The 17,735-nt window shown below is 50.5% G+C and overlaps 2 protein-coding genes across 9 annotated transcripts; both read left to right on the top strand.

Moving 5' to 3' along the window:
- The first annotated feature begins 6,820 nt into the window (after nt 1–6,820).
- Nucleotides 6,821–11,660, top strand: ETV7 (ETS variant transcription factor 7). Of its 7 annotated transcripts, none has more exons than XM_015884914.1 (8): nt 6,821–6,914; nt 8,459–8,579; nt 8,798–8,962; nt 9,155–9,262; nt 9,404–9,652; nt 9,957–10,099; nt 10,271–10,371; nt 10,602–11,660. In XM_015884914.1, exons 2-8 carry the CDS (start codon nt 8,468–8,470, stop codon nt 10,852–10,854), a joined length of 1,131 nt encoding a protein of 376 aa, XP_015740400.1. In that variant the 5' UTR covers nt 6,821–6,914; nt 8,459–8,467; the 3' UTR covers nt 10,855–11,660. The 7 variants fall into 7 exon arrangements, with proteins under 7 accessions (XP_015740400.1, XP_015740406.1, XP_015740405.1 ...); XM_015884912.2 differs by lacking the exon at nt 6,821–6,914 and adding an exon at nt 7,087–7,189; XM_015884913.2 differs by lacking the exon at nt 6,821–6,914 and adding an exon at nt 7,088–7,189 and having other exon boundaries at nt 8,459–8,570.
- A 1,869-nt stretch (nt 11,661–13,529) lies between these two features.
- On the top strand, nt 13,530–17,735 carry LOC107324683 (apoptosis facilitator Bcl-2-like protein 14). Of its 2 annotated transcripts, none has more exons than XM_015884909.2 (6): nt 13,530–13,784; nt 14,556–15,277; nt 15,852–15,971; nt 16,330–16,391; nt 16,625–16,888; nt 17,334–17,735. In XM_015884909.2, exons 1-6 carry the CDS (start codon nt 13,579–13,581, stop codon nt 17,376–17,378), a joined length of 1,419 nt encoding a protein of 472 aa, XP_015740395.1. In that variant the 5' UTR covers nt 13,530–13,578; the 3' UTR covers nt 17,379–17,735. The 2 variants fall into 2 exon arrangements, with proteins under 2 accessions (XP_015740395.1, XP_015740394.2); XM_015884908.2 differs by having other exon boundaries at nt 13,533–13,784; nt 17,331–17,735.

Genomic DNA, 17,735 nt, shown 5'->3' with positions numbered 1-17,735 from the left:
TGAGAGTCGAGCAAAACAGAGTACGCAGCATTAAAAAGAACAAAACAACCAAAGACGATCCAGACCCACAACAGGAAAACTATTTAATGAAATGCAATTAAATATCAAAGTGTCCTGCCTTGAGAAAGTGGTTAATCTGTAGAGCAGCGTGGAGGAACTCAGGGGTTACTGATGTGCCTGGATAAGATCTGATCTGCCTACACAGCCCTGCTGGTACAGAAGGGCAGGGAGAGCTCTGACAGCAGCCAGAGGGACAGAGCTTGCATCCAGGAAGAGCTGCAGCCAACAGAACATGAGGGCAGTGCTGAGGACGTGGCAGAGCTCACATCAGAGCTCAGCACAGGAGGAGTTTCCTACCAAAGCTGGGTAGAACGCAGGATCTCGCAGTCAGGGCAGTTATCTGGCAGCCCCAGCAGCACACAGCCTATCTCACCATAGCAGAGAGCAGCTGGAAGTGGCTCAGATGAATCCACTGAGCCATTGGGACGCTCCTGCCAAGCAGAGTCACCAGGGCAGCGTGCTCTGAAGGAACAAGAAAGTTTATTAATACACATGGAAGATACAGACAACAGAAAGCAAAACAAACCCTTCAGACTGCGGTCACATTAGTAATGCTAAAGCAACCCTGCAGCCAAACAAACAGATTTATTTAGCACAACTGCAGCTCTTTGAGAATGATTTATTTTGGGGATGCAGGGTGGGCTGGGTAAAGCCAACCATCAGCACTGTCAGTTCATGTCAGCAGAGGACACCATACCTTGTTTCCAAGTGCTGGAAAACATCTTGCTCAATGTGTGATGGGACATTGGCACGGCATTCCTCGCTCTGTTTACATGTCTGGGTAAATATTTTACACGCCAAGCATAGTTCTAACACTTTCTAAGAATACTCCCTTGCATTCTTTCTTATGTGACTAATAAGGATCTCTGAAAAATATTTGGCTAGTGTTGTGTTTCAGTAAAATTAGCCAGGAACTGGAGCCGTAGTTGGTGGGTTTAAAAAGGAAAACAACCACACACACACACAGAATTGAATAAGCAGAGACGATGCCTATTTCAACACACATAATGAGGTGGTGGAGCAGAGGGAAGGTGCCCATTTGGGCACTGAGTGAGGCTGCTCTTGAAAGTGGAAAGGTCTAAAATGGCAGTTTGTTCCACAACAGTCCATTCCAGCCCATTTCTAATGTGACAAGCATGCAACCAAACAACAGCTGGCTTCCAGAGCACTAATCTCAAAGACAACAAGGAAAACAAATGCTCTGATTTTTGTATTGTCATTTATTTTAAGGAAATCCTTCCAAGTCTGTCCTTGTGTGGGATTCTTCTCTTCCTCTGAATAATCCATGAGATTCACAAATCAACTCCCCCACTTCAGCCTTTAAACACGTCTTAGTGCACAGACTAATTAAAGGCCCTATTAACATACAACCTAAGGATTTCATCTCAGCCCACAAGCATCCAAAACCTTGAGACATCAGAGCTCATAACATGGACTGTATGAAATAAACTTGTTTCCAACCTGGCTGCCAGCTTTCTAGAAACCACCAGCACCAAGTGACCCTTTGGGTGGTAAAAGCAGAGCCCAGCTCAGAAGTATATGGGCAGAAATCCCAGCACACACAGCACAGGTCCATGAGATGCAGCTGGGGCAGCATGAGGTGCCGCTGTGTCCATCACTGCTCCAATGCAATGGGGATAAGCAAAGCCCTGTAAGCCTCAGGGCTGTCAATCTGGCTGCTCTGAGTTCACACGAGGTTTTGGTTGGAGTTGTTATTATTCATTCCGTTGTAACAGTCTGCAACACACAGTGAATGGCTAAAGATTCTATTTGCTGCATGAATAATAGCCTCGCCTTTCTGAAATGCAGCAATTTCACTCCATGAGTGGAACAGTGCCATTTCCTATAGCTGTCTGCAATGCCCTCTGAACAGCACTGCAGTCACTTAACAGTGCAAAGCAAAGACAGACACAGATGCCACGATGTGTCTCTGAAGGCAACTGAGAGCTTCAAAAACAGCTTTAAAGAGGAGAAAGAAGCTCACCCCATGATCTTATCAAAGAACGTTTTGTAATAGGGACAGACAGACAGATGGGGGACCATTTAAATATAGTACAGCCCTAATGCACTAAGCTCTCTGCAGCTTTATAATTAACAGTAAACAGAAATCCAGTTTCCCCCTCACTCACCCAATACTAGGTAAGAGGAGTCATTAGCCTGCTGTTGCTGCACTACATTGCACAGTGCATTCGAAGGGGACCATCTCAAACCCAGCTGTTTATTGCTGCTCCTCGAGCCTGACAGCAAGCCTGCATGTAAACACATCTCACTGCCAAACACATTCACTTGGGCCTTGTTCAAGACCTGAGTGAAGCTTATGAACAGAAAGAAGCTCGACTTTTTGCATGGTCTGATAGTGATAGGACAAGGGGGAAAGGCTTTAAAACAAAAGAGGGGGACTTAGGTTGGATGTTAGGCAGAAATTCTTTACGCAGAGAGCAGTGAGGCCCTGGTTCTCCTGCCCAGAGCTGAGGCACCCAGCCCTGGAGGTGCCTGAGGCCATGGACAGGGCCATGGGAAGCCAGCACCCAGCCTACAGCAAGGGGAGCGGAGCATCTTTAAGGCCCCTTTCAGCCTAAACCATCCCATAATTCTACAACATACGTAGCAGGCTGAGAGCTGACGCAGAGCTGAGTCACAGCAACCTTCTTGCTCTGCAGCAGCCATAACAGCACGTCTGACTTGTGCTGACATTTGGAAATGGCCAGGGTGCTGCAGAGATGGAGGTAGGTGCATGCCCTGTGCTCTTCATGGGATCTGAAACGAGGGCTATTCTAAGAAGGGATGCTGCAAAAGCTCTTGTCCCACCTGCTGCTCACACAAGCCCAAGGAATCTCCATGATCAATATTCTCCCTCCATTAGTGAAGCAGTCAAATCAATGGCTTTCGGTCACGTCCCAAAAGAAGGTTTAAACTGCTGTGCTGTACAGCTTAAAGCAGAGATAAGTAGCATTAAGGGCATGAGATAAAACCTGTCTAGTCCAAAATTACTCAGATAGTACCTAATTAGCACACTGCAAGAGCAGGTCTCATTGAAACTGTGGAGATGAGCAAATTGAACTGTAACAGGAAATAAGTGTCTATTGAAAACTAAGTAATCTCTACATTTCCTTTCTATTCATTAGCTGCTCTGGTGAACAAAGTCACAACAAATAAGCTCAGGTTTTCAAAACCTCCTTGATGAATGCTCTGTTATTCCAACCCATATTGGCTGGGGAGCTTTGTGCCATTGTGAAGTTCCACCTGCTGAGCCTGTAGCAGTCACTATCACCCAGCGAAGGGCAGCCTTGTCCCAAAGCATTAGACTGTAAGGAGGTTTGCAAGCGCCTGCCAGATCATTTCTGTCAATGGACTGGGGAACTCATTCATAACTACCAACTGCTGCAGCAGATAACGTTCCAGGCAGATGTAACCTTTTCCAAAGCCAGTGATTATGCAAGGCCATGATTTTTAATCCTCTCATCCAGGGGAAGAAGAAATTAGCCAGCTTACACAAAGGCTAAAGCGCCCTTATTCAGTTTTCCTCCTTCATTTGTTCTAGTTACATTGATCTAGTGGATGGCATTGACTATAAGCAAACTGGGAGAGCCTTGTGAAACTCACCCAGCTGAACTAAATCCAAGTCCTCTATGGAATACCTTCAACAATACTGCAGCTGTGGCAACAGAGCAAATGCAAAGGGTGCTCCTCCTCCTGCCTTTTCTCTGCTTCCCCTCCTTTGTGGATCTTTCACTTCAGTTTTCCAGTGGCAAAATAGATAACTGACAAAACAAGAACTCCATCAGTTAATGAGGTGAGAGAAGTGCTGTAGTTGGTGTATGTGCTCCATCAGGACAGCTGACAGGACATCTTAAAGCACAGTGTGAATATACAGGTTAATGTCAAGAAACACAATCAACTGCTGTCCCTGCAGGCTTGAGTAAGGAGGGTGGAATCCCACCAGTGTTAGTGATAAGAGCAGGCCAACATACTACAACCACACTGTAGTACATGTATGCATTGTAGTACATGTATGTAGCACATGTACATACAGCTCTGGGAAAGCAACCATCACAACATCCCTAAAAGAAAGCTCAAAGCAGGCGATGATAAAACCTCTCAGAGTCTGAGGAAGCAAGACTGAACATGTGAAGGCACAGCAAAGAAAAGACTGTGGTGAGTTGGGATTTGTGATCAGATCAGCTGAAATAAGGAGGTTTCTCAATCCTGAGGGTTATTTCATACTCCAGGTATCCAGCAAGCCTGTCCCATTCACACCATCTCAGATTCTTAGATGACAGTGCAATTGAAGTCAATAATGGCTTCCCCTCTCCCCCTTTCTTGCCTTCCACTCCAAGAACTGCCACTGAACTGCATTGAACTCCCAGCAGGAAGATGACTCTTAAGCTCCAAACAAACATGGGACTCAACCCCTCCAAAACAACAGCACAACAACAAACTAATCCACGGGCAGCAAATAAGATAAGTCTGCTTTGAAATAAACACCAATTTAGCGCACACCTATTTCCATCAAAGCACAACTTACTCCATCCAGCTCTTAATTACTTTGAGATGATGTGAGATAAGCCTGACATAGCCTTGTACACAGGCTTCACTTACGAGCCTACAGACCTTGCACTATTTCAGCCATAGGATGAGATCACTGAAGACCCTTTAATGTGGACATTACTACAGCAAATAAAGGCAACTGCACCTGCACCACTGCAAGCATCGGCTCCACAGTCTGAAAAAGAGAATTTATTAGTGATGTAAGTACCTACATATTGTAACCACCATTTATTTTACTGAAATTACATTGCTTCCCTAATGAAAACTGGTCCGCTGTAATAAAGATACACATAAGCCCAGAATAACTTCTAACAGCAGCAAGAACCTTTGCTTACACGTTGACTGGCAGCTTTTCGACCTTATAACTGGTTGCCCACGTGACTAAAAACACTTCCATGAACCAAGTGTGTAAGTATTTACAACCCATAAGCGTAAGTGACGCTCAGTCAGTGCATGGGGTAAATAAGGACACACCTCAAATGGGACAACTGTGCTTTTCCGTTAACTGCCCTTCCTGTAACTGATGTGTGACTGCTGGGAATGGCAGCAGGAAGGACTGGGACTCTGTGCTGAGGATGAGGCCATGGAGAGAGAAGGTGAACTTTCTTCTTTAGGGATATAACGTACTGCTACAACAGGATCTGGGTTCGTAGCCACTGTGGCAAAGTAATGTACAATATTTGTCCTACAGATGTGCACTCTCAGCCTCCCAGGCAGAATTATTCCCCCACAGAATCACAGAATGACCCAGGTTGGAAGGGACCTCAAGGATCATGTAGTTCCAACCCCCCTGCCTGGCAGGGCCACCAAACATACACCTTTACTAGATCAGGTTGCCCAGGGCCCCGTCCAACCTGGTCTTGAACACCTCCAAGGACGGGGCATCCACAACCTCACTGGGCAGCCTGTTCCAGGGCCTAACCACTCTCCTAGTGAAGAACTTCCTCCTAACATCCAACCTAAATCTTCCCTCTTTTAACTTAAAACCAGTTCCACCTAGTCCTGCTATTGTCAGCCCTTTTGAAGAGTTTACTCCCCTCCTGGGAGTAAGTTCCCTTCAGGTATTGAAAGGCTGCAATGAGGTCACCCCGCAACCTTCTCTTCTCCAGGCTGATTCCCCCCTTCCTGAACAGCTTAAGGTCACCATAGGCAGCACAGAGCAAGCAGGATTAAGGACAGGGGGAAATTACAACAGTGACAAGGTGAGCTCTCACCCTCTGCTCCTCGTTACAAGAAAATCCCTTACTCCAGCTCTCTTTCAAAGCACTGTAGGGTCAGAAAGGGGGGAGAAAAGGGATGTCAGACTTAAACTACAGGCACATTTGGGGACGAGCTGGGGCACACACACTATAAGCAGGCAGCCATGGGGCAAAGCAAAACCTTCACCCAAGGGCACCGAGGCCTCCTGCTAAGCAAAGGGAGGAATGAATGATGCATTGGAGACACACAGCTCGGGGATAACAGCCCCTAATTGCCCGGCCCCGCAACGATGAAGCCCCATAGGCACTAAATAGGCACCCACCGCCTCACGGCACACACTGAGACTGGGGTAGGCCCTGATTGAGGCCTTCACAACCCCATAAGCCTCCCATAGAACAGCAGGGCCCTCCCGACCCCAAACCGCCCTCAGCGCCCCTGAGGCCCACCCCGACCCCACAGAGCCCAGACCCCTCAGGCACACAGAGGGCTAAGAAAGCCCCTTAAACAGCTCCAAACTACACAACAACCCACGAAGGACCCCTATAACCCCATTCCCAGGCGGAAATAGGATCTGAAGAGCCCATATAGAACGGGAAGGGCCGCACAGGCCGCACTCACCGCCATCCCCAACAAGGCCGCTCCTCAACGAGCCGGGAGGGCGGGACTTGGAAATGAGGCCAAGCCCCGCCCCCGCAGCTCTGTGATTGGTCCAGAGAGTGGAGGCGGTGAGCCAATGGGAAGGAAGGGGCGATGGGAGAAGGAAAGGGCGTGGCTTTAGGGGAGGGGGCGTGGCCTAAAAGAATAGGCGTGGTCTAAAGGAAAGAGGGCGTGGCCTAAAGGAAACGAGTGAGTCTAAAGGGAGGGGCGTGGCCTAAAGGAAAGGGGCGTGGCCTACAGGAAGAAGTGTGGTCTGAAGGGAAGAGGCGTGGCCTAAAGGAAAGGGGCGTGGTCTAAAGGAGGGGGCGTGGCCTAAAGGAAAACGGCGCGCTCTAAATGAAAAGGGGGCGTGGCCTAAAGGAAAAGGGGGGTGGCTTCGGCAGTGGCGCGCCATCGTGGGGTCTTTGCCCCGCGGACCCCGAAGCGCTGCCCTATTTCGGCTGTGCCCGGTGGGTAGAAAGAGTTAAAACCAACCATAGAGGCTTGTGAGCCGAGTTTCTGGAGGGGACTTCGGTACTGGCAACGGGCGGGGGCAGCGGGGACACGATGGGGTATATATATGTGTATGTGTTGGGGGGTGGGGGGTTAAAGGCCCTGGGTACACCCCCCTTTCCCTCTTCCCCCTTTCCCCCTTCCCCCTTCTCTCTTCTCCCGTCCCTCCCTCTCCGATCGTTTCGATTTCGTTTCCCGGAAGGATCTTGGCATTGGGGCGGCGGGGATGCAGGTAAGAGCCGCCCACCCCCCCCTTGTTGGGGTCCTTTCCCATCGGACCCCTCTTTGAGCCGGTCGTGCTCAGCATTGTGCTCCGCAATGCCCCTTTTGGCCGCTCTCCTCCTGGGTTGAGACTCCGGATCCTCAAACAGAGCAAAGAGCGTATCCGAAAAACATGGGAAAATAGCGAAGGATGAAACAAAACGACGCCAAATCGATTCTGATAAAACAAAGGGAAAGTTAACGAGGTTAAGAGTGTGTCGTTATGCCCCAGAAACCTTTAGGAGTGAGAGGAGAATGTACACTAATTGTACTCTAATTCTCTCGTTAATTAGCCACACCAGGGGGAGAAAACACAGCACCTTCATTCAAGGAGCTGTAGGCAGAATGCGCTGCTGATTCCCTTTGCTCTTATGTTCCTTATTGCATAGAATGAATCCAAAACACCATTTGCCTTGCTGCAAAGCCTCTATAAGGAGTTTATCCTGCTGGATTTGCTCTGGTTTCTTCCTATGATCCCATACAGCTGCTTGCTTTGCTAAAAACAAAGGCCTGGACACAACAGCTAAGCCACGATATCAGTGCCAGCAGTAAACGATATCAGTGCCAGCAGTAAACTTGCTAACATTTAACCTTTGGGTGAGGAAAACCCTTTGAGATGAAGTCTGAGAGTGATTCAGCTCCTTCTGATCTTTCTCATCAACAGGCTGACCGTTAACAGTAGTTCCTCATTGGCATCCATCAACAGTGTTGGAATATGAAGCACGTCACCAGCTCTGGTGACCTTCACCCTTCCCACATGCTTTGAATGAATGCTGCCTGCAGCAGCTCTCCCTGCCCTGGGCTTCAGTTTATGTCCCCTGTGCTCCATCTTCAGCTTTAGGGTCACCACCTTCAATGCCACCACCTCTGCAGTGAGGCCATAGCCAGGCTTTGCTGTCTGCTCTCTGTGCTGTGATTTTCTCCACCTTTGGTTCTCTTTAGGGCTCAGCTCCCCCGGCACCCCATTAAAAGGGCTGTGTTACCCCTCTCCCCCTCCAGAAATCTTCCCAAGGGCCTTGGAGCTCCTGCTGATGGGAGCAGGAAGAAAAGGGGAGAAAGAGAGTGGGGGTCTCTGGCTCCTGTCTGGGGCAACCTGGGGCTGGTGAGGATTTAGAGCAAGAGCACAGACAGTGCATCACATCATGGGGAAGTCAGCTCACCCTGGTGCAGGTGTTTCCAATGCAAGGGCAGGGCAGCCCGGAATTTCCATCCATTGATGCATTTAATCTCTTTTCCCCAGGGTGAAGTGATGCTCGGCTCTTCCAGCACAGTGGCTGCAGCTTTGATTCCACCCCGGGGCAGACACACACGCAACGATGAGGGGCAGGGCCTGGCATTGCCTGGCAGGCTGAGTGAGTGGGGTGGGTGCTGCTCTGTGGGGCTGCTGCAGCTGGGGTGGGGTGGGTGCAGGGGACCATTCCTTACATGAAGCTGTAAGGTGGGCTGTTCACCATGGCTCATAGTCCTTGCTTTATTTCGGTCCCTATAGATGGGAAGGGTGGTGATGGAGACCACTGTCCCTTTACATTGAGTTTGGGGGTGCGGATGGAGATATTTCAGGGGTTGCCACCACTTTCAGGAATCCAGCCCTTTTTGTGGAGTAAGGACGATGTCATCCACTGGCTTAGATGGGCAGAGAGAGAATATTCCCTTCAGCAAACGGATGAAAGCAAGTTTGAAATGAATGGCAAAGCCCTTTGCATCCTCACCAAGGACGACTTCAGGTTCCGTGCTCCTGGCTCAGGTTTGGTGAGGCAGAAGGACCAGGTCTATCCCAGGCTGTGGTCTGCTGTGGGAGGGATGGGTGGGTGCTGGAGACCAGGAAAACCCTCTTACAGACCCTACATTCTTAGGGGTGGGGAGTAAGGTCTTATTCTGTGAGCACTGCAGCAATGCAAGCAACAAAACCACCTGAGCTCACTTTCCTTCCCCACAGGTGATGTGTTGTATGAATTACTCCGGTACATTAAGACGCAAAGAAGAGCTCTGATGTGCAGCCCTTTGCTGAATTCACCCTTCCAAGAGGCCAAGGGCACAGGGGAAGGTATGGTGGCCATGGTGCCTGTATGGTGGCCATGGTGCCTGTATGGTGGCCATGGTGCCTGTCCATGCAGCACAGTGCCTGCCCTTGGCTGCAGCATGCAGCTGAACCCATCCTACAGTCCTTAAGCAAAGCTTATTTCAGGGCTCTGGAAGATGTCCTGGGACCCACCTGAGTGCAGCATGAGGTTTTCCCTTTTAGGGATGGACAGAGATTCAGAGGCTGCACCAGATGCTCCCTCACCCTGCCTGAAGCACACTGAGCCATCCCCATCCCGCAGCCTCCACGAGCCCCTGAACCTCTCCCACCCCAGCACTGAGGGCAGCTGCAGGACAGGATCCATCTATTCTTTTCCTACAGCCCCATTGGCAGCAGTGGATGGGAAAATCACAGGTGAATATTATCTTTTTCACCCTGGTTCTTTGGGGAAATGAGATTGTGCTTCGTCCCATCTGCCTCCTTCTATTTATTCTGTCAGTGTGTGCTTCTCTGCCTCAGTTTCCCCACTTGAAGAAATGTAGTTCATGCTGACACTTGGAGATGTAGAACTAAAACTGCTGCACGTGAGCTCTGGGCTCTTCTTGCATTTACACTTCTGACTTCTTTAATATATATATGATAACTGTTAATACCCTGACACTCACTGAGCTTCACTGGAGCCGTAGTGGGAGCTCTGTGATGTTTCCTGTGTGCTCAGACTGCAGGCTGCTGTGGGATTACATCTACCAGCTCCTGTCCGACAGCCGCTATGAGCCCTACATCAAGTGGGAGGACAAGGAGGCCAAGCTATTCCGCATCGTTAACCCCCATGGACTCGCCCAGCTCTGGGGGAACCACAAGGTAAAGAGGGAGGTGTTAGCCCCAGAAACTATGGTACCCATAGGCCCAGAGGCAAACATGGGCTGCAGAGCTGTGCCAAGGTTTGCAGTGCCCAGGCAGCCACCCTGCAGATCCAGGCCAGGGATGGATGCTTGCTTTGGCTCAGCACCCTGAATTCATTTCTCCTTCCAGAACCGGATGAACATGACATATCAGAAGATGTCCCGAGCACTCAGACATTACTACAAGCTTAACATCATCAAAAGGGAGCCGGGACAGAAGCTGCTGTTCAGGTGAGCTGGAAATCAAAGAAACAGTGTGGATGGGGCATGGGAAGGTGCTGGGCTCCAGGTGTTGGCATCTGATGGGGCAGAGCTGAAGTTGCAGCATCTTGGCTGTGTGTTTGGTGTGATGTATGGGAACATGGATCTGAAGGGCAAAGCAAGAGCTCCAGAGCTCAGCTCAGGGCAGGGGCTCCAGCATTCACAACCTGATGCTTAAAACAACTAAAAACAACTTGCAGATTTCTGAAGACACCCGGGGAGATCATCCAGGAGAAATCCAGCAGGTTGGAGCAGCTGGAGAACGAAGAGCATGAGGAGCTCAAAGAAGAGCTGCTGGAGGTTTCAGTACAGGACACCATGGAAGGCTGCATGTGCAGTGCTGTGCATGGGGACTTGTGCTCTGCTGGGAAGTGCCAGCACCTCCTGCTCCCTGCACAGAAGGCAGCAGAGGGGGTCCTGGATTCCAAAAGCTGCCTTGAGCCAAAGCTGTGATGCCTGAGCTGGCAAAGACTGCTTGGTTGTCACAGTGAGATGAGCACAACACACACCGGGTCATGAGTTCATTGATGCTGCCCTGATCCGAGATGGGACTCACCCTGCAGATGTGCCGTGCACTGTGATCTGTCTCCTGTGGAGCTGTGATTAAGGGTGGGAATGTGCTGAAGGATCAGTCTGGATTCTGGCTGAAGCTTCAGGCTGTGCAGATGTGTCCCACTGGGTCTTGTTTTAATTCCTTTTAATGATTCTTTGTGTAACCATATGGCTAAATGATGTGACAAGAAACAGGCCAGTAGTGAATGTGCCTTTCTCCTGATTGCTCTCCTTAAAGTGACACCCCATCCACTTTCTTGCCATAGAAGCAGCCTTGGTGACTCCTGAGCAGCCCATGGCTCCCCATCTGGCTTTGTTGGAGCTGGTGGTGACCCCAGCTCACATGAGCAGTGTACGTGTGGCCACCTTCCATCTGTTCCTCTAACTATGACTAAGGATCCCGTTGGACTTGGACGGGGATTTCCTCCTGAGCTTGGGGAGCTGCCAGATGCACTCAGCCCTCCTTGAGCTCCGGAGCGATCTTGGAAAGCGAAAAAGCAAAGGGCACTTTTGCAAGGATAGGCCATGCAATGATAAATCCTTCCCAGCTCCCAGGATGAGCTTGTGTCTGTCTGTCTGTCCCAGGGCAATGCAGCCACTGCTCTTCCCACAGTGTGTGGAGGTGAGACAGCCATAAACACGCTGCTTTCCTGGAACACGACCCATCCCTTTCAGTAAACAGCCCAATAAATGCCATCTGCGCTGGGCAACTCAATGTGTGTGCGTGGGAAGAGGGAGTGAAACAGTGCTGGGGGTTGCTGTGGTTGTGCTTCATGTGGTTCCATGTGGGTAGGTGTCCCATATGGCAGTGCCCACCAGCACCTTGAAGCAGAGGTTTCCATTGAAGCCAGGTGCCATACATTGGCTGTGCTCTCTTTTCAGCCCATGCTGGGAGAAGTGGCTGCCTCCATCTCCTGTGTCTTGGTTTAGGTTTGAACTACAGGTTTGAATATACTTTTGTGCCCAGGGCTTGGAAGGACCTTTGTGGTTGGTGTCGTCACAATTAAAACACAGCATCTGCTTGGGTTGGTCACATACATAGAGTCATTAAGGTTGGAAAAGACAATCATGGTCATTTATTCCAACCATTGACCCATTCTCACTGTGCCCACTGCCCACATCCCTCAGTGCCACATCTCTGCAGCTCTGGAACACCTCCAGGGACAGTGCAAACTGCAGAATGGAGCCATATAATAGAGTCATATAATAGAACCATAGAACAGACCCACAAGGATCATTGTGTCCAACCCCTGGCTCCACACCAGGCCACCCAAAATCAAACCCTGTGCATCAGAGGAGGTTCACAACAGACACAAGGAACAATCTCCTTCCTCTGGGGATGGAGCAGGCTTCCATAAAGGTGGCTGAAGCCCTATTGTTCAAGAGACATTGGACAATACCCTTGATAATGTGCTTTACATGTGGTAATCCCTAAATAAACTGCCTTGGGCAGCCCATCTTCAGGCTACATCCAGGAATGCAGTTACAATGACGGAAAGCCTGGAAGAGGCTTTAAATCAATGCTGATCAATGCTCCACCACCAACAGGGACTGTTTACAGTCTCATCCTGGATGACCTCCAAACAGGAGGTGGCCAAATTGTGCTCAGTTCTCCGAGTGATGTGGCTGTTTGTTTGTATGGTGGATGTTGAAGGGAAAAGCAGACTGAGTTGCTTGTGAAAGTTCTTATCACTCATTGTGGTCATGTGCCACTCGGTGCCATCGAGCTCAAGCTGGATGTGTTGTTTATCAGCATCAGGTGGGGATGCTGAAAAACAAAGCTGGGTATTCCCTAATCAATATCGAACTGACTCAGCAGCGTTCAGGAGTGGTGATGGGAAATGGGCTGTTTCTCTTCAAGCAATAGGAAATAACAGCCCAGAGAAACTGTAGAAAGAAATCGAAAGGAAGTAATGGTGGATGTGTTGAATTGTGAGCTGGACTTGTTATCAGGAAAAGGCTATTTCTATCTAGGATGGTTCAGGGCAGCTTGTTATCTGGGCTGAAAGCTGGAGAAAACAAAGCATTGCTCACATGGAAACCCCATAGGGCTTTCCAAGATCAGTGTGCGTATTGCACAGGTCACCGCCCAGCAAATGCATCCGTGTCCAGCGCTGTGCAAGGTGCAGTGCGATATATTGCCATCAGATGGCAAAGTAGCAATGAGGATGGCAGGCAGCAGCCTGCAGGAGGAAGCAGTGGACACAGGTGGATGTGGTATAAGCGAGGCAGGGGGGTTGGAACCAGGTGGTCTCTCTGTTTCCTTCTAATCCAAACTGTTGTATGGTTCTGTGATTTGAGAAGGTCCCGTTGCGTGTTTTAGGCTGCCTGAAGGGCCCCATGGGGGGTTTCAAGGATGTTGTATCCCAGCCACATCATTATGTATCCCCAATGTCCTGAGTGCCACTGGGGTGGCAGTGGGGAGATCATTGCTGCTCTGAGGCCCCATTTCCCCAAGATACTTTGGTTTCTTATTACAGAAGCAGCGTGGCAAAACCTCCACGGCTCATCAGCCTATAAGAGATAAAAAACAAATAAACAAAACCTATCAAACAACGGGAGAGCTGGTTCCAAGGTGCACCAGGTGACGCTTTACGCTATATTGCTGCTGGTTATCACAAGGAAATGGTTCTCCTTTCTACTGAAACTCACGCACAACGGTTCACATGCGGAAGTGCTGTCCTGAGAGCTAAAAATAGGGCTGAGTCACCCACCCCAGAGGGTATAAAGTGGGTGGGTATAAAGCCAGGGGGGCCGGGGCTCCCCTTGCTCAGTGCTGAGGAGCTGGCTTTGACATACACATCCAGAAGGGCAGCAATCCCAATGGAGAGGTAAATAGCGAAAGAGCAAATCAAGAATGGGTCGGAGTCAGTGGGAGGATGAGGATGTTGCTTTGCTGTAATTACAATTATGAATGGTGCTCACACGGGTGGTTGGGTGGATTTGGGGTTGGTTCTGATGGGTGAAAGTTGTCTTTTTGATCCATAAAATGGACAAGCTGTGCTGGGCAGATGTGTGCTTTGTGTGCCCATCCCTGCGAGCGGCTCCGGGCTCTACATGTCTCAGCCCATAGGTTTTGCTGTTGGCTTCCTGCGCTCTGCTCAGCAGTGGAAGCAGACTTGGTTTGGGTCTGGCTCTCTGGAGGGTGCAGAGCTGTGGCTGGTTTGGTTTTTGTTGCTGTGATGGGCTTTTTTAGCAGCTTCAAGGGGAGATGCTTGAAGACCTGGGGTGAGGGGATGTGTAGTTTTCCCTTTTGCACGGTGTTGTGTTGTGATGGGAAGACACAGCAAGGCAATATCCCTATTATACCTGTGCAAACCCAGCAGCCCCTTTGACACTGGATGAGCTCATCCTCTCTGTGCAGTTTCACTTCTTCCATTATCAGTGTCTTTACCCCATCATAAAACCCCAAGCGTGCAGCCTACATCCATAAACACTATAAAAAGGGGTTGATCATTTACCAAGGACGGATACGCCCTTGGACACCCCAAACACCCTCAGCTTACAGCCATAACAGTGGCAGTTTCCATCATAGCCAACCTACCCACGCTCTGTCCTCATGAAAGCAAACACTGGGCTGAAAATGTTGTTTTCCCTTACAGCAAAACACAAGTTGTGCCCACAGAGCAGCAGCGATGGGACTCAGCGTGGCAGCCATCGGGATCCATCCTCTCTCTGGACAGGAGAGGGGCCAAGAAAGTGCTGGAGATCTACGTCAGGCGCTCATTGAGCTGCTGTGAGAACACACAGGCGGCCAAGGAAAGGCTTCAGGAGAGAGCAAAAGGGAGAGGGAGGAGGGCAGCCGAGCTGCAAAGGTCGGAGAGTGACTTTGGCAAGTATTCTCATACCAAGCACAGCTTGAAGAAGGAGCAAGAGGAGGTGAACAAGGAGCTGGGGCTGGAGGAGGCTGTGGTTGAAGAGAGCAAAGCGTCAGCTCCTGGGGAGGATCCTAAAGCAGAGCCAGAGCCCAAGAGGAAAAGCACAAAGAGCTCTTCCCAAGGCAAAGCCCAGCGCACCTGGTTTAAGAGCTTCTTAAATCTGCTCTTCAAAAGGAGTTCTGAGGAGCAGAAGGAAAACGTGGGGCAAAAAACAAAGGAAAAAGATGTCAGAACTCCTTACAGCAGCAAAACAGAAGGGGCCAAGAGACACAAAACCGACACCAGCACGTCCCCAACACTGGGCAAAGCCACCAGGAAGAGACCCAGCCTCAAGAAGGTCTTCTCCTTCAAGAAGAATGTGGAGGAGGAGCGTGGTGAGGTGGGGGCCAAGGCCAAGCGCCCCAGCTGCCTGCCCCTACGGCACGTCCTTACATCCAGCCCCACAGGTGAGAGCCCTCCACCAACGTGACCTCAGCTGGGGCATGGGAGAGCTGGGTCCCAACCCTACCCAAGCATCACCCTCTTGTTGCTCTGTGGGGCACTGGGGTTGGTTTGGGAGCTCCAATCTTGATTCGCTATCCTGGAAAAGGGTCATTTTTTGCCTGAGCTGATTGAATCCCCTGGGTGAGGAGCACAACTGTGCATCATGGCTGTGGCTCGTGATGCAGGAAGTTACTGCATGCTGCTCCAAGGTGATTATCCGTGCACAGAATTTGATGTGCACAGGTTTTCCCCCTGCAGCAAAAATAGCTCGCCCTAAGTTAATTTCAACCTGCATTTGAAAACAGAGATTGAATCTGGAACCACCCAAATGCCATCCCCTGCTGCTTTTGCTTTGCTGCAGGGAAGGGTGGGAGCTACAGCAGCATCAGCACCTGTGAGACATCCTCACCCCTTCCTAAATGCTAACAGGAGGGGCAATTGTACGACCCAGGGTGGGTGCAGGTACCATGCCAATGGGGTCTGTGTTGGCCTTTCCATCAATCCCTGGTTCTGATCCACTTGCTCTTCTCCCCACAGAGGCTGAGCAGCACGAGGGTTACTATGCACGGGTCTCGGAGGAGGTCGGGCTGATCGTGCAGGGCAGTGGGGAGCGCAGGGCTGAGCAGCTGCCAGAGCCGACCTGCACTGATGGAGTCGGTGAGTGCTGCACTTTGATACTGAAAACATTGTGGTGTGGGATTTGTCTCCATGCAGAGCCTGTGTGGGACTCATCTCTGCTTCCCAAGGGTGCAATACAAAGAGCCATAGGGAATCATTGAGGGGATTTATGGCATCAAGGCTTGGTTTGGGGAGGGGCAAACACAAAGGTAGAGGGCAGTTCTTCCAGGCAAAGCACTTGGACACAGGCTGAAATGGCTTTCATGGGGATGGAGGGTGATCTGTGCTGTTTAGGGGATCCCTAGGGGGGCAAAGCAGCTGTGATGCCCTGAGAGCATCTGAGCAGGGAGCTTGGGGATGGGGCTGGAGGTGACGTGGGGCTGTGCTCTCTCTGCAGATGAAGCCATCAGAGAAATTGTGGCCCTGCTGCAAGAAGCTGGAGATGAGCTGGACAGGCAGGTGAGAACCCAGAGTTGGTGGGGATGGGGCCAGGGGGAACCTTGGTTCTGACACAGTGCAGCACCTCCGGATGGAGATATTCAATGAAATCAAGGAAACGGTGCCCTTGAATTCCCCGCCGGGGTGTGATTCTGTCTGCCTGCCCTCTCCCATCTGCAGTCCCTCTAAGATGTGAAGGCATCAACCCGAGGCAGACACTCCTCAATGAACCCATTCGTTTGCTTCCCCAACAGGTGAGGGAAGACGTGAGGCTCCGGACGTTCTTCAAAGACATGTCCTACAGCTCCTTCAAGAACCTGGCTGATGCCTATGTCTGCCGGGAGATGACAGCCAGCAGACCCAATGTAAACCCCCAGGAGATCCAGTTTGCCTTCACTGTGCACCTCACTGCCAAAGTGGCCGGCATCTGCAACCAGGCTGTGAATAGGATCATGGGATTCGGCACCCGCTACTTGGAAGACTCGTTTGCACCCTTGTCCTATAGCAAGGTCCTCCAGGTAAGGAGGGCTTGGGCTGAGGATGGGGTCAGGGTGTGATGACAGCCAGTGTGGTCAGTCTGGGTCATGCTGGGGGTAATGGGGGGGACACAGCCCTGGAGGGTGCTCTCCAGTGGGAGTGAGGCCATAAGAGAGGAGCTATGGGCTGGAGGACTGCCCTGGGAGGGTGATATAAGGCTTCTCACTCTGGAGAGCAGAAAGCTCAGGTGGGGGTCACAGCAGCATCAGCTCAAGAGGGGTCTTTGCAACATGCCAGTACTTACAATGTGGCTACAAAGAGGATGAAGGCTCTTGGCAAGGGGAAAAGAAGGGGCAGTAGGTATGAGCTGCGCTGTGAGAAGCTTATCTTGAGATACAGTGAAATTCCTCATTGACCATTATGGGAAACCCACAGCACCATCTGGTTTGGGAAGGGCCTCATGGCTGTTTCCTCCTCTCCCAGCAGGACAGAGCGAAGTTCAGCACAGACAACTGCGAGAGCCCAGACTGACAGTGCTGCAGCTGTGACCCCAATGATGGACATCAATGACTGGATGCAGCCTTATAGGTGGCCTGGATGTCCTGTGGGTTCGTGGGTTTAAAATCCACAGAGGAAACCCACAGCAGTCACCATGGTGGCACAATGGGATTAAACCCCACCTGGGGTAGGGGCAAAGAAAAGCCCACATTTCTGAGGCTGCTCTTCATTTCCCTTTTGGCCCTCATCTGTTGCATGTGTGGAGCCCCACGGTTCATTTGTATGTGTGTGTGCATGTATTTATTTACCAACTTTTCTTACATATCTGTGAATGGAGGCTGTAATTCCTCCAGCCTCTGCTGTCAGCCAAGGGTCTGGTTCAGAAAAAAA

Source organism: Coturnix japonica, chromosome 26, assembly GCF_001577835.2.
Source record: "Coturnix japonica isolate 7356 chromosome 26, Coturnix japonica 2.1, whole genome shotgun sequence".
Taxonomy (NCBI): Eukaryota; Metazoa; Chordata; class Aves; order Galliformes; family Phasianidae; genus Coturnix; species Coturnix japonica.
Note: the sequence above shows the minus strand (reverse complement) of the source record. Positions and strands in the feature narration are given on the sequence as shown.